General features: G+C 43.6%; 1 protein-coding gene across 2 annotated transcripts in view; it reads left to right on the forward strand.

Annotated features, from left to right (window-relative positions):
- The first annotated feature begins 537 nt into the window (after positions 1-537).
- SAXO4 (stabilizer of axonemal microtubules 4) overlaps positions 538-21,609 on the forward strand; it is a 38,255-nt gene continuing 17,183 nt past the window's right edge. The window contains exons 1-10 of one of the 2 annotated variants that reach the window (XM_077321162.1): positions 538-690; positions 6,452-6,601; positions 7,769-7,886; positions 8,750-8,903; positions 15,145-15,273; positions 16,150-16,213; positions 20,340-20,434; positions 20,813-20,872; positions 21,052-21,138; positions 21,471-21,599. In XM_077321162.1, coding sequence (XP_077177277.1) covers positions 6,496-6,601; positions 7,769-7,886; positions 8,750-8,903; positions 15,145-15,273; positions 16,150-16,213; positions 20,340-20,434; positions 20,813-20,872; positions 21,052-21,138; positions 21,471-21,599 — 942 coding nt within the window. In that variant the 5' untranslated portion in view covers positions 538-690; positions 6,452-6,495. Of the gene's footprint in view, positions 691-6,335; positions 6,602-7,768; positions 7,887-8,749; positions 8,904-15,144; positions 15,274-16,149; positions 16,214-20,339; positions 20,435-20,812; positions 20,873-21,051; positions 21,139-21,470; positions 21,600-21,609 lie in introns of those variants that run through there. The other variant, XM_077321160.1, reaches the window with a different exon arrangement.

Here is a 21,609-nt window from a genome sequence, read left to right on the forward strand (position 1 = left end):
TCTGTATCAAAGACAAAACACAAAGGTAGAACTTGGAGGGGGTACAGCAGATGAAATTGTTGGGTTCTTTATCAGAGAACAAATTCCAGACTTCAGAATCATTGTGCAGCTGTGGGAAGCACAGAACCTGCATGTGCTCCTTTCTTCCCTCTAACTGCACCTTTCCAATGCTACTTTCTGAATGTAGCAAATGCTGAAAACTTTCATTTGTTCCATTTCCCCTTGTCCAGGCAGTGTGTGGAGGTGAAATGCAGAATTAGCTGAGGCATACACATTTAAAGGAAAAGCACACAATGCCAGTGGGGGCTGTATTCAGATTTGATAAGATGACTGCACACAACCTTCTTTCCACCTCACTCCCAAGGCCTGAGAGCTACTGTTGGGAATCTCAGTATGCAGCACCAATTGACATTACATTTTACAGATTTGGTATATATGCTGAGTGACATTTCATCCCTTCCAAGGCCATCTATGAATGTGAAGCTCCTATTCCAATTGTTGGAAGTCAGTATGTTTTCTGAGCAGGTTGCTATGTGCTGGTTGCTAGGATACAGACTGTTAGTCTTTAGGTCTGCACATTCCTCCAGCAAGTTTCTAACTTATTTAAGCGACGACTGGCTTGGTCCTTTGGAGCATTGTCGGGCTTTTCTTTGAAGCAGTCTACCCACGGCAGGATTTTGTCTGGAACAAGTAAGTAAATGTTAGCATCACAAGGCGGAATGGGGTTGGTGACACTACGGTATTAAGGAATTGTAAGAGCCCATTTGTGGACTGTTTGCAAAATGTGGATTTGGACAGGATGATGGTTAGGGTTAGCAGTATTCCAGACCTCTCTCAGGAGTTCTCTGGCCCTAAGGACCTGGTGTATACTGAGACAAAGTTGTGGTCCATCTAGCCTTTGACAGGATTATCTGTTTGTGGCAAGAAGATAATCCTGCTGAGTGGTAAACATCTTTGTTAGTTATACGTCTGCTGACCCCCTCCTAATATACTTTTTAAATAAATGCTGGAATTTCCAGCCTTTATTTTTTTCCAGAAAATACAGAAATACAAAATAGACAGAAACATAATTAAAACAAAATCCAATTTAAAATAAAGCAGTTATTAAACTCATTATCAAGAAAATGAAGATCATGGCATCCGGCCCTCTCAATTCCTGGCAAATAGATGGGGAAGAAATGGAGGTACTGACAGATTTTATTTTCCAGGGCTCCAAGATCACTGCAGATGGGGACTGCAGCAAAATAATTAAAAGACGCTTGCTCCTGGGGAGGCAAATCTAGATAGCATCCTAAAAAGCAGAGACATCACCCTGCCAACAAAAGTGCGTCTAGTCAAGGCTATGGTCTTCCCAGTTGCAATGTATGGCTGTGATATCTGGACCATAAGGAAGGCCGAGCGTCAAAGAATTGAGGCTTTTGAACTCTGATTCTGGAGAAGACTCTTGCGAGTCCCTTGGATTGCAAGGCAAACAAACCGGTCAGTCCTAGAGGAGATCAGCCCTGACTGCTCATTAGAAGGCCAGATCCTGAAGATGAAACTCAAATACTTTGGCCACCTCATGAGAACAAAGGATTCCCTGGAGAAGAACGTAATGCTGGGAGCGATTGAGGGCAAAAGATGAAGGGAATGACAAAGAATGAGGTGGCTGGATGGAGTCACTGAAGCAGTCGGTGCAAACTTAAATGGACTTTGAGGAATGGTAGAGGACAGGAAGGCCTGGGGGATCATTGTCCATGGGGTCACGATGGGTTGGACATGACTTCGCACCTAACAACAACAACAACAACATTAAACCCCAGACATAAATGCCACCCCAAATGCTAAAGTTTCATTTTTATCTATTTGTTGATGTAATCTATATAAAAATGCCATTGTTCTTGAAAATCTTCTACAAATTTACTATTGACCAGACTAGTTAGTTTGGCCATCTTGGAGAGTTTTGGTAACTTGTCTAGCCAGTTAAATACTGAGGGTATCTCTGAGAGTCTCCAACCTATTACAAAAACAATTCTTGCCACTGTTGTAGCATGGAAGAAAAAAAACCTTCAGCTTCTTGAGTAATATTGTCTGGGAGTACACTTAACATAAACTCAGGGTTCATAGACAATTTAATATTCAACATTACTTCTAATATAGTGTGGATTATTATCCAAAATGTCCTTCATTTTACACATCCACCACATATGATGGATCCAATTTTTTCTTTAAATTTCCAACACTTATCATCATATTCATTAGACATTTTACTAATTACCTTAGGTGTTATATATCATCTGTAGAACGTTTTGTACCAATTTTCTCTTAGTAACTGACATTTTGTGAGTTTGACAATTTTACCCCACATCCATTCCCACTCATAAAATGTAATATTACATTCTAAGTTCTGCATCCATTTAATCATACACTTTTTAACCTGTTCACTTTGTTTCAAATTTTTTAAAAGTTTATAAATTTGATACTGTAGATGCAGTTTACCTTGAAACAAGATATTTTCAAAATCTGATAACAAAGGTTCATATCAGCTTCTTTTGGAAATTCCATTTTAGATCTTGATAAAAGTTGATTACAATATTTATTTCTTCCTTGATCAAAGCATCAAGGTTTTTCAATTCCTCAGTACAAGTCAAAATGTCTTTGTACTTTAATCAACCTATTATTTTCTGTTGTAATGTATCAAAATAAGCTTGTATTGGAGATTTCGACAAAGATGAATTAGATGATATTCTCAAACTATATTTTTTCAAAATGTTTATTAAATTGGAGGCCCAGTAATTAGGTTCATTTTTTCTTGGCTTTTTGCGTAGGCCAAAGAAGACTATGAAATCCTTCTTCCCAGACGGATTTCTCAAATATTAAGTCTTTTGAGGACAGGTCCAGGATCCAATCAGACAGTGCTGTTAGGACTGTGGCATGAAGATAAAATTCTAGATTTGGTACCCCTTGACCACCTCTTTTCTTATCATCACATCTTCAACTTCTGCTGCTGCTATCTGCCCACACAGATTGAGGTTTACAATTGGTGTGATACTCCTGCTGGGCACGGTGATTGATGGGCAACACTATGGCAGTTTCGTTTTCCTGCCAATGGTTTGATCATGTGTCCAAGGAGCATGTAGCAGCCACCATTTTACTGGTGGTCTAATTCCACATAAAGCAAAGCTGTACTAATGGAGCCTTATTACAATGTACATACCCCCCCCCCAAAAAAAAAAAAAACAACCCCGATGTGTGTAGATTGGTGAGCATCCATCCATGGAACTGTGGAGAGAACCAAGCAAAGCTGTCATGAAGATATTCTGGCAGAAGGAGTGTCTTGCTTAGGCATGCATACTGACCCCATTCTGGTCCACCCTCGTCCACCCCTTGGGTCCTGAGTGCAAGAGCTGTGGCAAACTACAATAAAGGTGTTACTTTAAAAGGAGTGTTTGAATTAGCATGCAGACTGTCCCTGTTCTCTTCAAAAACAGGTGCCACTTTAAATCCTGGAGGGAAGTCACAGGGAAAAATGGGAGAGGGGGATTGCCATTTTATTATATTGGAATTGCATTGCAACACAATTGGCCATTTTTTTAAAAGAAGAAGAAGAAGAAGAGTTGGTCCTTATATGCCGCTTTTCTCTACTCGAAGGAGGCTCAAAGTGGCTTACAGTCACCTTCTGTTTCCTCTCCCCACAACAGACACCCTGTGAGGTGGGTGACGCTGAGAGAGCCCAGATATCACTACTCGGTCAGAACAGTTTTATCAGTGCTGTGGTGAGCCCAAGGTCACTAGCTGGCTCCATGTGGGGGAGTGCAGAATCGAACCTGGCATGCCAGATTAGAAGACCGCACTACTAACCACTACACCAAACTGGCTCTCAAAAGAAATGGCTGGTGGGAAGGTGGGTGAGGATCACCAATGGAAGTGATGGGAGGGAGGTGGATGCAACAGTAGGGAAAGCACAACTGGGAATGGCCCAGATTTTACACTTCCTGATGGCTCTAACCCAACTTTCAGCTTATTGTGCCCTATCACTGGCAGTCTTCAAGCAAAGGTTGGATACACACTTTTCTTGGATGCTTTAGGTTGCTTAGGGCTGATCCTGCATTGAGCAGGGGGTTGGACTAGATGGCCTGTATGGCCCCTTCCAACTCTATGATTCTATGATTCTATGATTCTATAATAGGGCAACTGACAGAAACTCCCATTAAAAGAATTAAAACCATCACAACGTGGTGGCGCAATAACAAAATCCCCTTCCTACCCCACCATTCCTAAAAGGGGGGCGGCGGAGGAGAATGAGGTCAACGATTATGTCTTCTGTTGTGTTTGCTACCCCTCCCAGTTTAATAAGTACCCCCTCAGTTATCGATCTACCTGACAGAATTAGGATCCATACCACATTTTACCAACTTGTCAACAAGAATATCATGTGGAACCTTATCAAAAGCTTTACTGAATTCCAGATAAACTATGTCCTCAGCCTCCCACTGATCCAGCAAGTTGGTCACTTTCTTGAAAAAAGAGAGAAGGTTGGTCTGACATGACTTGTTCTTGCGAAACCCATGCTGAGTCTTAGAAATCACAGCTCTCAGTTCCAGCTGCTCAAAGGACCGACTGTTTGATGATTTGTTCCAAAATTTTGCCAGCTACAGATGTCAAGCTGACTGGTCGTTAGTTAACTGGATCCTCCTTTTTCCCTTTCTTGAAGATGGGGACAACATTTGCCCGCCTCCAATCATCTGGCACCTCACCTGTTCTCCAAGGAGTTTCAAAAATAATGGACAACGGTTCAGAAATGACATCTGCAAGTTTTTTAGTACCCTTGGATGCAATTCATCTGGCCCAGAAGACTTTGTTTCATTTAAAGTAACTAGATGTTTATGAACTGCCCCCACAGTGATCCTAGGGCTCCATTCCCATCTCCCCTGTTGCGATCATTCATGGTTTTAGAAAAGGGTGTGCTAGTATACTGATGACACTGTATTTCTCTATCCAAATCACTTGGTGACATGGTAGTGACTTTGAACCAATGTCTGACAACTGTAGTTGACCAATCAAAGGTAAATAAACTGGAAACAAATCCTGACAAGTCAGAAGTAATGTTGGTTGGGAAGGCCAAAGTCCTGAACAGCATGGTGCTTTCCCATTTTGATGGGATCCAGCTGACTCTTGATTTGGTTGAACCTAGGGCAGGGGTAGTCAACCTGTGGACCTCCTGATGTTCATGGACTACGTGGACTGCCAGCGTTTGCTGGCAGGAGCTCATGAGAATTGTAGTCCATGGATATCTGGAGGACCACAGGTTGTCTACCCCTGACCTAGGGGATTACAGAGAAGCAATCTGATGCATCTGTAAAAAAGACATTCTACCAATTCCACTTACCTAGGAAGATGGCTTCCTACCTTGACTCAGTTGACCTGGCCACATGGATCATGCTACCTTATCTCAAGGCTGTATTACTGTAATGCACTCTGCATTAAAGACAACTAGGAAACTACAGTATCAAATGGCACTGTTGAACTCCAAGCAGTATCTAAGTATCATTCCCTTTCTGCAAGTACTCTGTTATGGATCAGCTTCTGGGTGCTAGCTGCAAGCTGCAAACTGCAAAACATGTAAAGGCACTGGACCCACATTCCTGCATGAACACCTTTCTTACTATATTCCGCCGCAACATCTCCACTCATCTGAGCAAAGCCTTCTGAAGATGCCACCCTGCAAACAAGTAAAATTGGCAATTGCTCTTTCACACAAATGCTCTGTGGTCAATACATTACGGAATGGTCTTCTATCATTCTGCAAAACAGGCAAAATGCAGTTTGCCAGTAGGGTATTGTTGTAGAAGGAGCAAAAATGCAGTGTAATGATTCAGCTCTGGAGATGATTTTAATCAGGGATAAATCTTTCCTACACAGTCATGTTTGCCTTAAACAGATATGTTTGCATGTATTGTTCTGTTTTTTCCCCCTCACCATTTTCAATCTCAGTCCAACTGCATTATTTTGTCTTACTAGGGGTCTTTGCTGTTAATTCAGATCTTATTGTGTCTTGTAATCCGCTTACTGGTTTACTATAAAGGGTCTTTTTATCACACTGGTAATCCCCCGCGGGTCCCGGTGAGAAAGGTTGACAGTAAATGAAATTATCATCATCATCTCCAGTTTCTTGTATGTGAGGAGAAATCGACTGTGATCATGTTTCATGTGCAACAATCAAGAAAGGCTGTTAAAAGTTCAATACTGGCTATGTTATTCCTATAGGACTATGGGTTTGAACAAGGCTGTGATTAGCCTGTTCTTTATCCCGCACTTCCTATGACATCATAATACAGTGCGTGGCCTTCTGTTTCTAGGGAGACAAACAGCTTCCATAGGCCACAGTGCCAGTTTTCTACCCAGAGTAGAGCCGAATCCCTGGTATCCAAAATGATGAGTGGTCAGTCTTCTTCAATGTCTATTTCTCCAGGGAAATCCTACATCAGGAAATCTGTCTTTGTAACCCCAGAGAAGATGGGGCGCCTTCCCCTGGGGATCGTTTCTCCCTATGTGAGAACAAGTTCTGGTGGAAGTATGGACCCCCTGAAATTCTACGCGACCAGCTATGGCACAGCTTTTGGTAAGGATCCTGGCAGTAAGATATGTGTGTGGGTGTTTCATTCTTTTCTGCACTGACCATTCTTCCTGATCAACATGTGATATTGTAAGCACTGGAACCAAGGTTGCCAAGTTGGGAAATAACTGGAGATTTTGGTGCTGGAGCCTGAGGAAGGAGGGGTTCACAGAGGGGAGAGACTTCATCGAGTATAATGCCCTAGAGCAGGGGTAGTCAACCTGTGGTCCTCCAGATGTCCATGGACTACAATTCCCATGAGCCCCTGTCAGCAAATGCTGGTAGAGGCTCATGGGAATTGTAGTCAATGGACATCTGGAGGACCACAGGTTGACTACCCCTGCCCTAGAATCCACCTCCAAAGCAGCCATTTTCTCCAGGTGAACTGATCTCTGTGACCTGGAAATCAGTTGTAACAAATCTCCAGCCACCATCCGGAGGTTGGCAAGCCTAGTTGGTACCCACATTTGCTTATTTTCTCCTTCCCTTTTCTTCACTTTTTCCCTCTTGTATTATTGTCCTGCTTTCTACTGTGTCAGTGGACTTTGTGTCTGTGCCTAACTTTGACAACAGTGTAGACAGATTGTACACGCAATACAAAGTGGATGCCACAAGTTTGATGCATAACATGTGTAAAACCTCTAACACAACTAGGGTGTGAAGACCATTCTTGTAAACAGCTTAGGAACCATTGTAGAGCAAAGCACATTTATCAAAAGTTGCATGGTCTTGAAGAAGCCTTATGTCCTCTTCCAGGCCAATAAATGTCTTTTTCATAAGGCTTCATTCCTTTTCTCCTACCATAATTTCCTGGCTTTCAACCTGGCTAAATTAGAAAGGATAAGTGAAGCAGTGAAGCCATAGATAATCTTGCCTAAGACTGGTTGTCACTTGGCTCTTTCTCTCTGTGACTGGTATTCTGAATCAGTCATTCTACCTAGCCATTATGTAATAGTGAAAGCACTGGTACCTGCATTTGCTTACTTTCGTCTTCTCTTCCCATCCTGGTTTTCTGTCCCTATCCTGTTAAATAGATTGCATACCATAGGTTTATGTTATAAATCACCTTAAGTGCATTGGCAGAGAAGCTGTGAACAGACATAGTGAGTATATAAATGAATTCACTGGTGATAAAACTTGGCTACTGTTGTTTCCTTCCTGTTTATTTGCTAGGTCAGGTGGGCTTCCATCCTCGGAATGGCTTTCACACTGGGGCTGGGTATAAAGCCAATTACCGGCCTGTTGTCCAGTACAACCAGAGCCTGGACAAAGTGGATAATCCAGCTGTGGGGTAGGTATCTCACATAGGAGATAGATGGAATAACCTTCTGTGCCATATACACAGTCTGGGCCCAGCGTACCTGAGGGACCACCTTGCTGTCTATACCCCACAACGAGCTCTACACTCCGCCACTTCCAAATGGATGGTGATCCATGGCCCCAAAGAAGCACATCTGACCTCAACCTGGGCCAGAGCTTTCTCTATCCTGGCTCCCACCTGGCGGAATGAGCCCATTTGTGGTTCAGTATGAGGTAGCATCATGTTTCCATGAGCAAGTGGAACTTGAGTAAATGGAGGAGACAAAAGAGAACATTTTTGGTTTCACTTAATCCAAGCATTTTTACTTGTTTTGCCACCACTGACCATAAAGCCACTTATATTAGAGAAAGAGGAAGAAGAGTTGGCTTTTATACCACACTTTTCACTTCCCAAAGGAGTCTCAAAGTGGCTTATAATCACCCTCCTTTCCTTACAATAGACACCACATGAGATAGGTGAGGCTTAGAGAGCTCTGATAGAACTGTGAGTGGCCCAAGGTTACTCAGCTGGCTGCATGTGGAGGAACGGAGAATCAAACCTGGTTCTCCAGATTAGAGGCCACCATTCTTAACCAAGCTGGCTCTATACTGACACATGAGAAGAAGAAAAATTATTGCTGTATAGTCTTCTTTGAATGGTTAAAACTTACTTCTAAGCTGGCTTGAAGGCAAGATTGGTAGAAAGTAGAATAGAAAATTTGAAAATAAATACAGTTTCAGTGATCTTAATGTAGCTCATTTTAAATTCTGCTGCAAGACAGCCTTCTGCCAAGGTCATCTTAAGCAGCCACTACCTTTTTTTTTTTTTTGGTCCTGTTATCTCATCTGAACTAGGCAGCTCCTTCAAGACAATTATGAGTCAACGACCACTAAGCACTTCCAACCACTTCAGCTCCCAGATGGAAAATACCCTCTTCCTTGGAGTGTGTACCAGCCAGGAAGTGGATACGTTCGGGACAAACCCCTTTCTTTTCCTACTACTAAAACTGTAAGTATACGAAGTGTAGGTTCCAGTTCTGTATATGTTGTATTATCATATCGTTCATTTTTAAATATCCTTGTGAGATATCAAAATATACAACAAATGTATTATGTAATCACACTTCTTGCCCCAGATACATGAAGTGGGCCCCCAACTGACATTGGGTCCCAGTTATCTAGGGAAAAGGTTTGCTTATAAATGTTTTGTTTATTTAAAACATTTATAAACAAACCTTTCCCCCAGATAACTGGGACCCAATGTGGGTAATATAGCTAAACATACAACATATTTTTTTTAAAAAAACTGGAAAACATAGATATAATGTTAATAAAAGACCATCTCCCCTCTTAAAATCCAAAAATTACCCAGAGATACCCAGTACTCCTCTAAAAATTCTGTCTTGCAGTACTTATGGAACTAATAGAGGCAACCTCCTAATTTCTTTTGGAAGCATGTTCCATCATGTTGGGCAAATGAAAAACACCAGAAAAGAACTAGCAATTGAATGCATCTGTGCAAAAGTTGGAATGACCAACAGATGTTGCTGAGCGAAGCAGCCTCATAGGCAGTATATGGCAACCAGAAATAGGTCTTCTACTTGGTTGACTTCTTTGAGGCAGAGGTGCTAAGCTGCAGCCTCTCTTGGCCCACCATCCTCTCTCACCACTGTTCCCTCTGGCCATCTCTATTGGTCTGTAGCCTCCACAGTCTTTGCAGCGCTCACACTTCCATTACAAGAGCTCTGCATTCAGAAGAGCAACGATGCCTATTATGCAGGGGTCACAGGCTATACCAGGGATTCCCAACCAGCGTTCTGGGGAAATGTGGGGTTACACAAGAGCTCCCCAGGGGTTACATGGCCTTTCCCAGAAGGTTGGTTGGCTACTGACATAACTAGATGTCACTGGAGCTCACTTCCTCTGTTGCTCTCCCGGCCTAGTCTCTTTCTACAAAATGAAAATGGCAAATTATCAATGAATGGATTGATTGTCTGTCTCCTGCATCTTACTTATGTGCCCACTTCTCTGAAGGGGCATGTCACCACTTCCAAGGCTCCTTGAAGCCTGAGAAATATTTCAGGGGTTCCTCCATGGTCAAAAGGTTGGAAAAGGCTAATCTATACAGGTTAGTTTGTACTCCCCTTGCTTGCAGAAAAGAGGCAACTTAGTGGTGATGCCCATCTGCAGCCTCTCTGCCAAGGCCCTGACCCATGAGAGAAGAGCTGGCTTCAGTGCAGAGGTCAGCACCCTGTCCACCCCTTGAATCAGGGGGATGATTTGCCCCTATCTAGCTGTAGGGTTGCAAAGCACATTGGTGGCATCCAGCTGTAGGGTTGCAAAGCACATTGGTGGCATCCCTGAAGGGCTTGAGGGCACACCCCATTTGGGAGAGGGTCTGCCAGTTGTTGGAGCTGATACTGAGCACCTCTTGCCCATGAAGGGTGAAGTGTGTGCAACAGGCAAACAATGCCCTTGAGGTACATACACCTCACCTCTGCCAGAATGTTGTTGCTGACACTGATCTACTCTTCCCCACGCATCATGTTCATGGAGGATATGGCATCCTGTGTGGTGCTCTTCTGTGCCACCAAATATGCAAACATGGCATAGGTGGAGTTCCACATCCTTCTTCCCCTGCCTCTCATGCAGTAGTTGGGCAGAGTTGATGCTGAAGTGAGTGGCCAGGTGCCAGTAAGTCTCAAGCAAAGACTGCATCTCAAGGTGGGCAGCATCTCAGGTGTTCTTGGCAGTGCTCCCCAGCCCCAGACCATGCTCTTGAGAAACACATATTTCACCTTTGCCAGCAGGTTGGTGAGTGATTCATGACCATGTAGGTACTGATGATGTTACCACTGCCCTCCCACTCAGGCTACTCTGTATTACTTGGCAGCAATGTTTCATGCCATGCAGTCTGCATCCATCCCCTACTCATGGAGCAGAACTACTTTGTAGCCCAAAGGCAGGACTATCCTCTCCTGGGGCCTGGACCATTTCCAGGCTGCTCCAGAGGTCTGCCATGAAGTGCATGGTTCTGCCTTGCTCTCTGGAGACCTGAGCTTTGACAATTGCATCAGGCAAAAGGCTATGTCCTCTCCAAGAGAGACAGGTTGACCATCCACAGCAATCATCTCGCTTCTTGCTGACAAGGCGAATGACTGCTTCCTGGGCCCTCTGCATAGCCCTTTTGGAGGGTGGCCGCCTTGATGTCCCATCCACAGCAGCCTGGGTTTCTTAAAGGGGCCTCCTGCTCCCCCTGCCCTTATCCCTGCTGACAGAGAGCAGGCTTCTTCTTCCTCCCTCTGGCTGCCACTCTTTCTTCCAAAGGCAACTTAGTTGGGTGGATCCTTTGCAGGTGCCTGCTGAGGTCGGAGGAAGACAAGTGTTGGGGAGGGTTTGTGCCTCTGCATGGGTGTGGCACACTTGGCTCTCAGCCATACAGGGGTCACTGGGAGGGGGGGAATGTTTCCACATGGTGACTCCCGGACTGAAGAAGGTGGGCGGCACAGCTGCTTTCTGGCACTGGGCTGGGAGAGATGTATTCAAGGTGGGAGCAGCAGCAAAGAGTTGGCATGTAGAAGAGGATACTCCCTCCCCCCTTGAATCACTGCTGACAGAGTCCTCCTCATCTTCATCTTGGAGGGAGGCAACCAGTGGTGTACCACAGGGTTCTGTGCTGGGGCCGGTATTGTTTAACATTTTTGTTAATGATTTGAATGAGGGTATATTAATCAAATTTGCAGATGACACTAAATTGGGTGGGGTGACTAATGCCCATGGGAAAGGACTACCATTCAAGGAGATCTGGATTGGAAAATTGGCCCATAGCCAAGGAAGCTCATTTGGCCTTGGCCCCCACCTGGTAGAATGAGCTTCCAGAAGAAATCTGGCTGTTTCCCCAGATGTTGGGATGCTCACAGCTAGCCATTTTTCACTCTCTTGCGAACCAAGGGCACTGACTGATAAGGCTGAGTTCCCAGTGGGGGAAATGGCCTACGTGCTATCTGGTTGTAAACCAAGGGATGCGGATAGACCTAGAATGCAAGGGCGGGGGGGAAGAGAGGGGGATTCGAGTGGGCTGCTTAAGCATGGAGCCAACCTTCCTGGGACACTCAGTAGATGAAATATGACATCATATGACAATCGTCTAGGCTCGTGCCAAAGCCAGACACTGTTACAAATCTGACAAGACACTGCTGGGACTGGCTCCATCTTGGAAACTCCCATCTTCAGCTTATCCTTCACTACAGGTTAGGAATGACAGAAACTTCCTGAAACGTGTATTGCTCTCCCCCTTCTCCCCCACTCCATTGTACTGCTGATTCAGTGGCCTGGCAGAAACCTGTTTGTCCAGCGGCTCCTGGGTGAACAGAAATATCTTCCCCAACTTCAGCAGTTAGACCTATTGAGATATGATGGTACCCTTTCTTAGACACGTTAACTCCTTTGTCTAAGCCCATCAACATCCATCTCTGGACCTGGCCAGGGCATTGCCCAGCATCCTGCTCCATGGAAAATTTCATCATGTGCTCACCTGTGTTATATCTCATAACCCCCTCCCCATAAACAGTGGCTTCACAAAGCCACCTCACGTCTTCTGATTTGGATCCATTCAGAACACCCTGCATGCTGGTTGTGCTGCTGCTTTCTCTACCTCCCTGCTCCTCGAGACTGGTAACTACACTGAAACCTCTTTTCCCATTTTTCTCTATCCACCTGATTGCTAGAATGCTAGATATATTTTTGCCTATTTTGTTATTTTCCTTCTAAATAGGGATGAGTGCTTTGGCGCGGTTTGCCTACCTCGATGCTCACGGAAGCGCGAGACGGCCAGTGCCATGGCGCAGAGAGGAGGGGTGGCATTGGCATTGGTGTGCAAGTTGGCGGCTGCATGCAGGCACAGAGCTGCCACCAGTGCTGCGCCACTGGCCGCCTCGGCTTTGGTGAGCGCCGAGGTGGCCAAACCACACCGAAGTGCTCATCCCTACTCCTAATATTGTTACTATTTTTACTATAACTTTTTGTGTCTGCCTTGAGTTCTTAAGGGTGTAATCCCCTCATAAATATTGGCAAACAATCCATTTTGCTAATTACCATCTCTTGCTAAGCAAATCCTCAAAAGCTGAATAAACATGTGTCACAGGATACATGTGTAAGTGCATTTCTGGTAACACATTAGCAAAGGTCCCATTTCTTTCTACAATTTCCCTTTTGTACATTTACTGTTTAGCTGCCTCAGTTACTTCATCTTTCCCCTACAGTCTTCAGTGGCATCAGTTCCTATATATTAGTTTTTGTTTTGTTGGGGAGGAGAGAAGAATGGCTTTTCACTTTGCAGCCAAAGCCAGAGCTTTTAATCTTATTTTTCAGTGATCATAAGAAAGTGCTTAATATGGCTTTGGTTGTAATGTTAAAAAAATCCATTAATTCCCATAAAAACAATAACAGATAGTATCAATTGATTCATGAATGTTATGGACAACCACAGGAAAACAACAAAGGATAACTCAGAAAGAAAGGAAATTATGGGTTATGATTCATGATGAGATGCAAAAGATATATAAAGTTATATTTGCATTGGATCCAAACTGTATGTTATTAAACATACCAGACAAAGTTAAAAGGTATAAGGAACTTGTCAAATATGTGGCAATAGCTCCCAGGATCCTTTACACATCCTTTACACATCAAGATGGAAAAAAGATTCATCATCAGATACTATGAACTGGTTAAATAAATTGATGGAATATGGGGCAATGGTGAAATGCATGCATTTGATACACAACAAATCAGCATTGGATTTCAGAAAAAAATGCAGGCCATTACTAGACTATATTGAACAATAGGACCAAAGCTGAAAGGGGAGGGTTAATACAATATCTGGTCTGTATCTTCTAGATGATGTAAAAGAACAGGCTATGTACTGTTAAATCTATGCTCTATGAAATTCTTGTTTTTCTTCTAAATAGTAACTGAAGTATATAAGAACTAGGGGCCAGACCCATTGCATTCAGGAATCCAACGGGTGCTAGATTAGGGGTGGTGGTGGTGGAGTGGAAGAAATCTGCAGATGGCCTCCCCCTCCCTCCAGGACATGGAACAGGAAGCTGTTATGAAATTCACTGGTAGGGGTAGCTCTCACATGGCAGGGATCTGCAGCCTCTGAGCCTCAGAGGGAAGTTGAAGGAGGAGGGGGTCATCAGGAGTGGGGGATGGAAGGTGATTGGCTGGCTGCTGGACAGACAGGGAAGCTGATTGGAGGAGGCACTCAGGGGCGGAACAACTGCCCTGAGTGGGTGTTAAGTGCTGAGTAGCTTGGAAGAGGATACATGCTCCTCCTCCAAGGCCTTACCAGAAATATTACACTCTGTGGGGGGAAACTTACTGGTCATTCCTGGCCCCAGGGAAGTGTGCCTGGCCTCGACCAGGGCCAGGGCCTTCTCCCGACCTGGTGGAATGAGCTCCCGGGAGAGACTGGGGAAGGCACTGGCAAACCACCCCATATTGAGTCTGCCATGAAAACGCTAGAGGGCGTCACCCCAAGGGTCAGACATGACTCGGTGCTTGCACAGGGGATACCTTTACCTTTTTAATAATAATAATAATAATAATAATAATAATAATAATAATAATAATAATAATAATAAGTGGAACCGATGAATAGCATTTCTTTCTTTTTCCTGTGTTTTTCTAAATAAATAAAATCTATATACAAAAAAGGACAAGAAGGATTAACTAAGCTGGAAATGAAGGAAAATGTAAAGGGATTGCCTGTGTGAGAAACATATGTAGCATTATGATTGTTCACAGCAGACAACTTGGTGTTGTCACCAAGTTTCATGGTTTTAACTCCCATAAATGAAGTCTGAATAAAGGCAGGAGAATACCAGCAAAAACCTTTTAATGCAATGGGCTGCCCTCAGTGCCACCTGGATTCTCCATGAAAACTGAGTGAGCAAGTCATGGAAATTCCAAATGCTGAAGTGGCTGTTCTAAAAGCAATGGATTGCCCCTCTTCTTTGTGCCAAGGTCATAACTTGAACAAGCTCTGGAAAATTATGTTCCTTGCTAGCTTTAAAGAACCAAGTAGTTATAAAATATTCTTGTATGATTTCTGCTGTGCTTTGACAGTTTGCTTCTCTCTCTCCCCCATTCTCCGCTCTGCCATGAACCATTTCCACCCTAGCTAATTTATATTTTGACTGTGCCTGGTTAGTCTCCTAAGTTACAAACTGAGTTTGATTTTCCAGGTCAAGAAAGTCCATTTTGATACAACAGACCAAGGAGCACATGCTGTGACGGGGCTGGAACCGAAATATACCCCTCTGCTCTACAAGTCACATGGAAAAGGCTCTGTTGATGTGGAAAATGGCAGATATGTAAGTCTACTGCAGGAGATGCTTTGTGGGCCTTTCCTTGCTCTAATGCATCCTCTGGATGCAGTAAAATTAAAGAGCAGGTATCTGGCAAAGGGGGAAACATCCCTCACCTCACCAGTCAGGATAATGGGCAATATCGGTGAAAGAAATGAACGAGAATGGATTTCCATACTGCTGGGAATATATAGGGAGTTATAGCATGGCTAAGGCTAATCATAGCCAAGTGATTTGTAACTTTTTGAATGTGGGGATCATCTTTTACCCCAGACTCCTTTGTGGGAACCCCCTCCCTTTTTGTGCATGTTTTTTAAAGCCTGTTCCCCCTTACTTTTTCTTTGTTTTTCCTATTCACATGCAACTGGGCAAGAAATTCTACCCCAGCTGATATGCAAATACCCAACAACAGCCCTTTGGACTCTGCAAAATGAAATGTTGTATGACTTCTCCTCCTTTTCATTCTTGGTTACTTCCTGATCATCAACAGGAAAAAATGGAGAGCATTAAGCAAAGGGGCCAACACTACTTGCAAGTTAACCCCTCCAGTACAGGAGGTGCTGTCTGGTGCCTTTGGCTTTTGAAGAAGATGCTGTTAGGGCCTTCAAGAAATATCTGAGTGGAGAATAACAGGTTTCCTAAGAACACTGCAAGAAAAAGTATCCCTCAAACAGGACCCAATATTTGTTCCCAGCAGCTCCACTCTTGATGTACCAGCTGATCTGATCCTAAAAGAGAACAGAACTGTAAGAGATCCAAACCCAGCATACTCTCTATTTTCTTAGGAATATGTGGCCTGCCCATGCAGAAAATTGGACAGGGTATGCAATGATGGTAGGCTACTTATAGGGCAATTTCTCTAACTCTCTGCTGTTTTCACAGGGACCTCACTACATGTCTACAGAGTATGGCTCTAAGTTCTGCTTCAGCATTCCCAGACAGCCAGGTATAGCTGTTTTCCCTTGCCTAACCCAGTTCTCAGTTTCTCATCCTTAGGCATGATACTGACTCACCAGTCATATAAAGGAACCCATTGTGTCTGTTTCTGTGAGGTGTTGAGAAGGGCAATGTATTATGCATGATAGAATTGTAATGTGGCTTATTATGTCATATTGTTCCACACACAGTGGATTTCATTGATTATTTGTATTGTAAGCCAATTTGAATTTTGGAAATGTGGGGTGGATGTCCATTGCATAAACATGCATGCCTATCTCAACAAAGGACCACTTCTTGCAACTGACAAGGTGTGCACTAGAATTTTTTTTTAAGAGCCACAGGATAATAATCTTTTTTGCTGCAATTGATCATTACACCTTTGGAAAAAGAGAGCCCTCTACATGCTTATCTATCCCTTGTCAACCAGATAGTATCTTGGATTCTTCACATTCTACAGGCGATCTTCAATAAAAAGCCAGCTCTTGGCAAGACTATACCTTGCTTTGTTTCATGCATCTAAGTCCTATATCTATAGGGAGATCTTTGAACAAGATCTTCTTGTTCCCTTTATCTATACCTCTAGGTTATGTTTTTTTCAGTTATGTGTTGACTCTGATAAGCCCTACCTCTGGAAGCTACTTGTGTCTATTATTCATTCAATATTTTAATTTGTTATTAGTATAAATATTTACCTCTTGCCTTTCTATTAAACCCCCTAAGGTGGCTGACAGCCATTAACCAAAATAAAACAATACAATATCAGGAGAATGGCAAATCATTGCTCATCATCCTGTTCTTGTGTCAGAACAAACTGGCATTTCCAAACAGTCTTCACAGTAGAGCACATTGCAGTAATCTAACTTGGGTGCTATGTGGGCATTGGCAGCAACTGTAGCATGGCTGCCTCAGGAGTGGATACAACTGGTACCTAAAATTTAAAAAGGATTTCATGTCATAGATGTCCATAGATGTAAGGGTCAGATCTAGTAGCCCCTCCCATCTAAATGCAACATTTTAGGGAGAATGTACCTAAAAAGGTAGATTACCATCTTGGCATGGTTAACAACTGACCTAAAGAAAAATTCCTATTGTTTTAATACAGGCTTAATGGGATGTTATTTAACAAAGACCTGCAACCCCACAGAGAACTTTTCAAGATGTGAGAAAGACCGAGCTTTTCAGAAAGCCCCAGAAAGAGAGTAAACAACTCTTATCACCTCAGTTTTCCCAACTTTAAAATGTGTTGCTAAGTCTTGTTTCTTAACTGTTGAGAATGCTAAAGCAACAGCCTGGACCAGTTTCCAATCATAAGTAATTTTTAGCTGTATTCATTTTAAAATCCATTTATATCAATATTGCCACCTACAAGTGTTCAAAAATAATGGATTAGTTTAGAAATCTTCAGAGGAAAATGTAGGTTGGAGTTTTTGTTTTGTTCTTCCATTAGGTTTTTCTAGTTGGTCTTTTTGTTTCAGGGCCCCTGATATTTAAGCCTCTTTCTACAGTTTGGAAGGTTCAAATTATTTTATAATAGAAGCGGATTTTCTCATCTTAACAAGCTGTAGTCTAAAGAATCTAAAGCAATGCAGACTACAGAGGGGTTTAAAAAAATAACATCACAGTTGTGAACTACTGTGAAAGTTCTCGATTTGCTTGGGTTTCTTGCGACAGCCTGTCACATTAATTCATACAGTTCTGGATGTACAAGTCACTTTTCTTTCTGAAAATACATGGACATTTAAAGTGACAGTGAAAATCCACACAGCTCTCTCTATAATGACATCTGTAAATGCTGGAATCCTACAGTGCCCCAGCCTACTTTTCAAGCCAGTTAGATGGCTTTATCATCCTCACAAAATAGTTGTATGCATTTTATATAAGATATATGGTGGATACAGAAGTTGCATCTGTGTCCTGTCATTCTTAGGGTCCTCTGACCTCATATTTGTGATGGTCCCCCCCCCCCCCAGAATGTGTTGGAGTTTTCCTGGGAGAGACATGCAATGGCAGGCAAAAACCCTGGTAGGGCTGAGGAGATCTAACACAGAGGAGCAGCACACTCTTAGTCTATGAGAAGTTGCAGGCTCTATTCCCAGGCCATGGTCCCCCAGGAGAACAAGATCAGCTACCCATGATTAACAAGAGAGATATAACATTTTTATTAGGGTTGTCAGCCCCCAGGCAACATATGAAGAGCTCCAGGAATTACAACTGATCTGTAGATGGGGAAAGCTCAGACCACAGAGGCCACTTCTCCTAGAGAAAATGGCTGTCTTGGAGGTGGACTGTGTGGTATTATACCCTGCTTGAAATTCATTCCCTCCCCAAATCCCACAGAGTTGGCAACCCTAAAGCAGACACAGCCACAGCCACAGTTTTTGCTGTGGGTGGTTTTCTTGTTTGTTGGTGTCCTAGATATCCTGGGTGGCTGCTGTGTGAACAGAGGGCTGGACCAGATCAGTGGTTGAAGCACCTAACCCTATATCCTACGGGGGGAGGGGGGCTCAGAGGAGGTTGATTGATTGATTTGATTGATTGAGGGACTTCTATTCAACCCTGTTTTAGAAAACTCAATATGTAGTTAGCAACTTTGCTGAGTAGTATTTCTAATGATCTCCTCCTGAATGGCTCAATTGGAGGCTTCCTGCTCCTTTGGGCCCATTTCCTCCCTGACTGCCTCCAGAAGAACAGGTAGTCAAGTTATTTCTCTTCTCAATAAAGCGATTGGTTCTCTAAGCAGATGGTGCTGTGCCCCTTTGCATACTTAAATTACACCAGCAAACCCCACCCTTCACCCAAAAACCTCCAGTTATTTTCCAGTCTAGAGCTGGCAACCCTATATGTGAAACATTGCTATAGAGTGTTGTTATTAAGCCAGTATACATTTCCATTTTGCAGGCGCACCTGCTGCCTTCCTTTGTACTCCTGGACTTGCAAGTGTGTGCTCTGCACACTGCTTGATGTGGAGGGGTGGGAGATGTTCAGAAGTTCTACTCAAGCTCTGGCTTTCCTGTTCCTCCTTAGTATTTCTTTGCTTACCTGTACTTTGCAGCTCCATCTATTGCCTGGAGATCTAGAATTACTATTGATTTCCAAATGATCAGTTCCCCTGGAGAGAATGGCTGCTTTGGAGGGTAGACTTTATGTCATTATGCCCCACTAAGTCCCTTCCACCCCAGACCATGTTCTACCCCAAATCTCCAAGAATTTCACAGAGCAGAGCTGGCAAGGGTGAAATGCCTGGTCTACCAATGGAGGGGACCCACGCAGCATTATAAGATTTTAGGGAAATCAGGCTTGTTTTAAACTGTACACCTTCTCCTCAGTTACCAGATGCTCCTAAGCAAATGTAATGGTTTTGAGTTCACTGTTGTGAGGTAAATTTTATAATGTGCAAGTAGAACATGGAGATTACTAATTTATTTATTTTATTTTTATACTGCCTTCCCACTGAATTGACTCAGAACAGTGTACAATGTTGAATGTAGAACACAATCATTCAAAACAAATATAAATTAGAATTAAAACAGGAGTTGTTAGGACTGTCAAGCTCCATGTGGTGGCTGGAGATCTCCTGGGATCATAACTGATCTCCAGGCAATAGAGATTAATTCTCCTGGAGAAAATGGCCACTTTAGAAGGTGGATCCCTCCCTCCCTCCCCAAACCCTTCTCAGGCTCTACCCCCAAAATCTAAAGGTATTTCCTTATCTGGAGCTGGCAACCCATGGTACATATTAATGTTACAGAAGATGCTGTACCTTGCTGCAAAGCCAGTGATGCCATCTCTACCCTGCTAGCCCAGTCAGGTGAGCAGCCATCCTGTCACCACTTTGGCATATCCACGTTTGTAATGTTCACAATTCCGTGCAACTTGTCATCCTCAAAGCTTGCCTGGTGAAGTAAAGAAAGCACCCAGACTGCTTTGCCTTCCTTTCCCAGTGCCTGCTGCATTCCTTAGCAACAGCTAATAGGATGACAACTGGAGCAAGCCAGCAAACTGTTGGCTGCCCATGCTGGCTCATTCCTGTACTGGACTATATAGCTGCTGGTTTGTATGGAAATCTGCTTTCTCTTCTGAGAGTGCCCTTTCTGTTCTGCTGTCATGCTGTCATCATTTCTCTCTCCTCACAGACCTCCTGCAAAAGAAAACCATTGGAGCCAAGGAAGAGACTGGATTCACCGAAGGCTGTCCCACTAACCCCATTGTAGACAAAGCACTTTCTCAGGTGTATATGCTGCAGTTCTTACCAAGACCCAACTCAAGTATTACACTAAAAGGCTTTAAAAGAATAGAGCCCAACTGAAGCCTTTGCACTGGTAGAGTTGCTGGGTAGTTTGAACAGTCAATTTGACTGAATTTCAAAGTAAAGTACATGAGTCTGTGCAGTTTTCCTGCAGCAGTCATGGGATTCAGCATCAGATGCCACCAATTGCTGAGCAAGGCGAGGGAGGATAAATCTGCTTATGCCATAGAACTGATCCCCTGCCCTTTGCTTGTCTCCCTCACCCCTCCATACCTCTCAGAAGAAGCTCTCATGGAACAGCTGTGCCATGTAGCCTATGTGGATCTCTCTAAATCTCTGAATTTTCTCCCTGTTTTACAGGGCAGCCATCCAGGGGTCAGCATGATGAAAACAGATTATCAACCATCTTCCTTCCCACATGTAAGGAGAGCTTATTGGGGGGAGATAATTTGTGATGGTTTGGTGATGGGCATTACAAGAACAAATAATGGGGTGTCCTTTGCCTACCAGGGGCCATTTTCTTCTTCAGAATTCCCAACCTGACAATGTTGGTGCACACCACATGCCACCTGTATTATGTCATGATATTTTCCTGACAGGGTGATGAATTCCTGCCAGTCCTTTCTAAAGGTTCTGAGAGGGGGTCTGGATTCAGCCGGCCAAAGTGTCTTTTCCTTGGCTCTCCAGTAAGTGACACTCCCCATCAGCAGAATACCTCTGCCCTCCTTCCCCTAGTGTCTTCCTAGTGCTTTTCTTCTACTAGCTTCACTTCCTGTAGCGGTTCACTCCCTGTCTGTCTCATTTTCCTTCATCCGTATCCAAATCTATCTGCCTTTTCCATCGTATTTCCCCTGCCTTTGTTTGCTCCTCTTCCTATAGTCCATAGTTACTTGAATCCCTCCTTTCCCTCTCATCCTCATCTCTTTCCTCCCTATCATCCATACTACAGATCAGTCTTCTCTCCTTCCCTGCCTCCCAGCATTGCTTGCTTGTTTACCCTTCTCTTCATCTTCCACAGCCATCATCAGAGCCCCAAGAACATCCACCTGGTGCAGAGGCACCCCTGAGCCATTCTCAGTTCCAAGGACTTCAACAGCAACCTCAGACACAGAACAATCTTTTAGGACGGGAATATGTGGGCAGTAAGGTATGCCTGA

This window comes from Paroedura picta, chromosome 2 (assembly GCF_049243985.1).
Source record: "Paroedura picta isolate Pp20150507F chromosome 2, Ppicta_v3.0, whole genome shotgun sequence".
NCBI classification, from domain to species: domain Eukaryota; kingdom Metazoa; phylum Chordata; class Lepidosauria; order Squamata; family Gekkonidae; genus Paroedura; species Paroedura picta.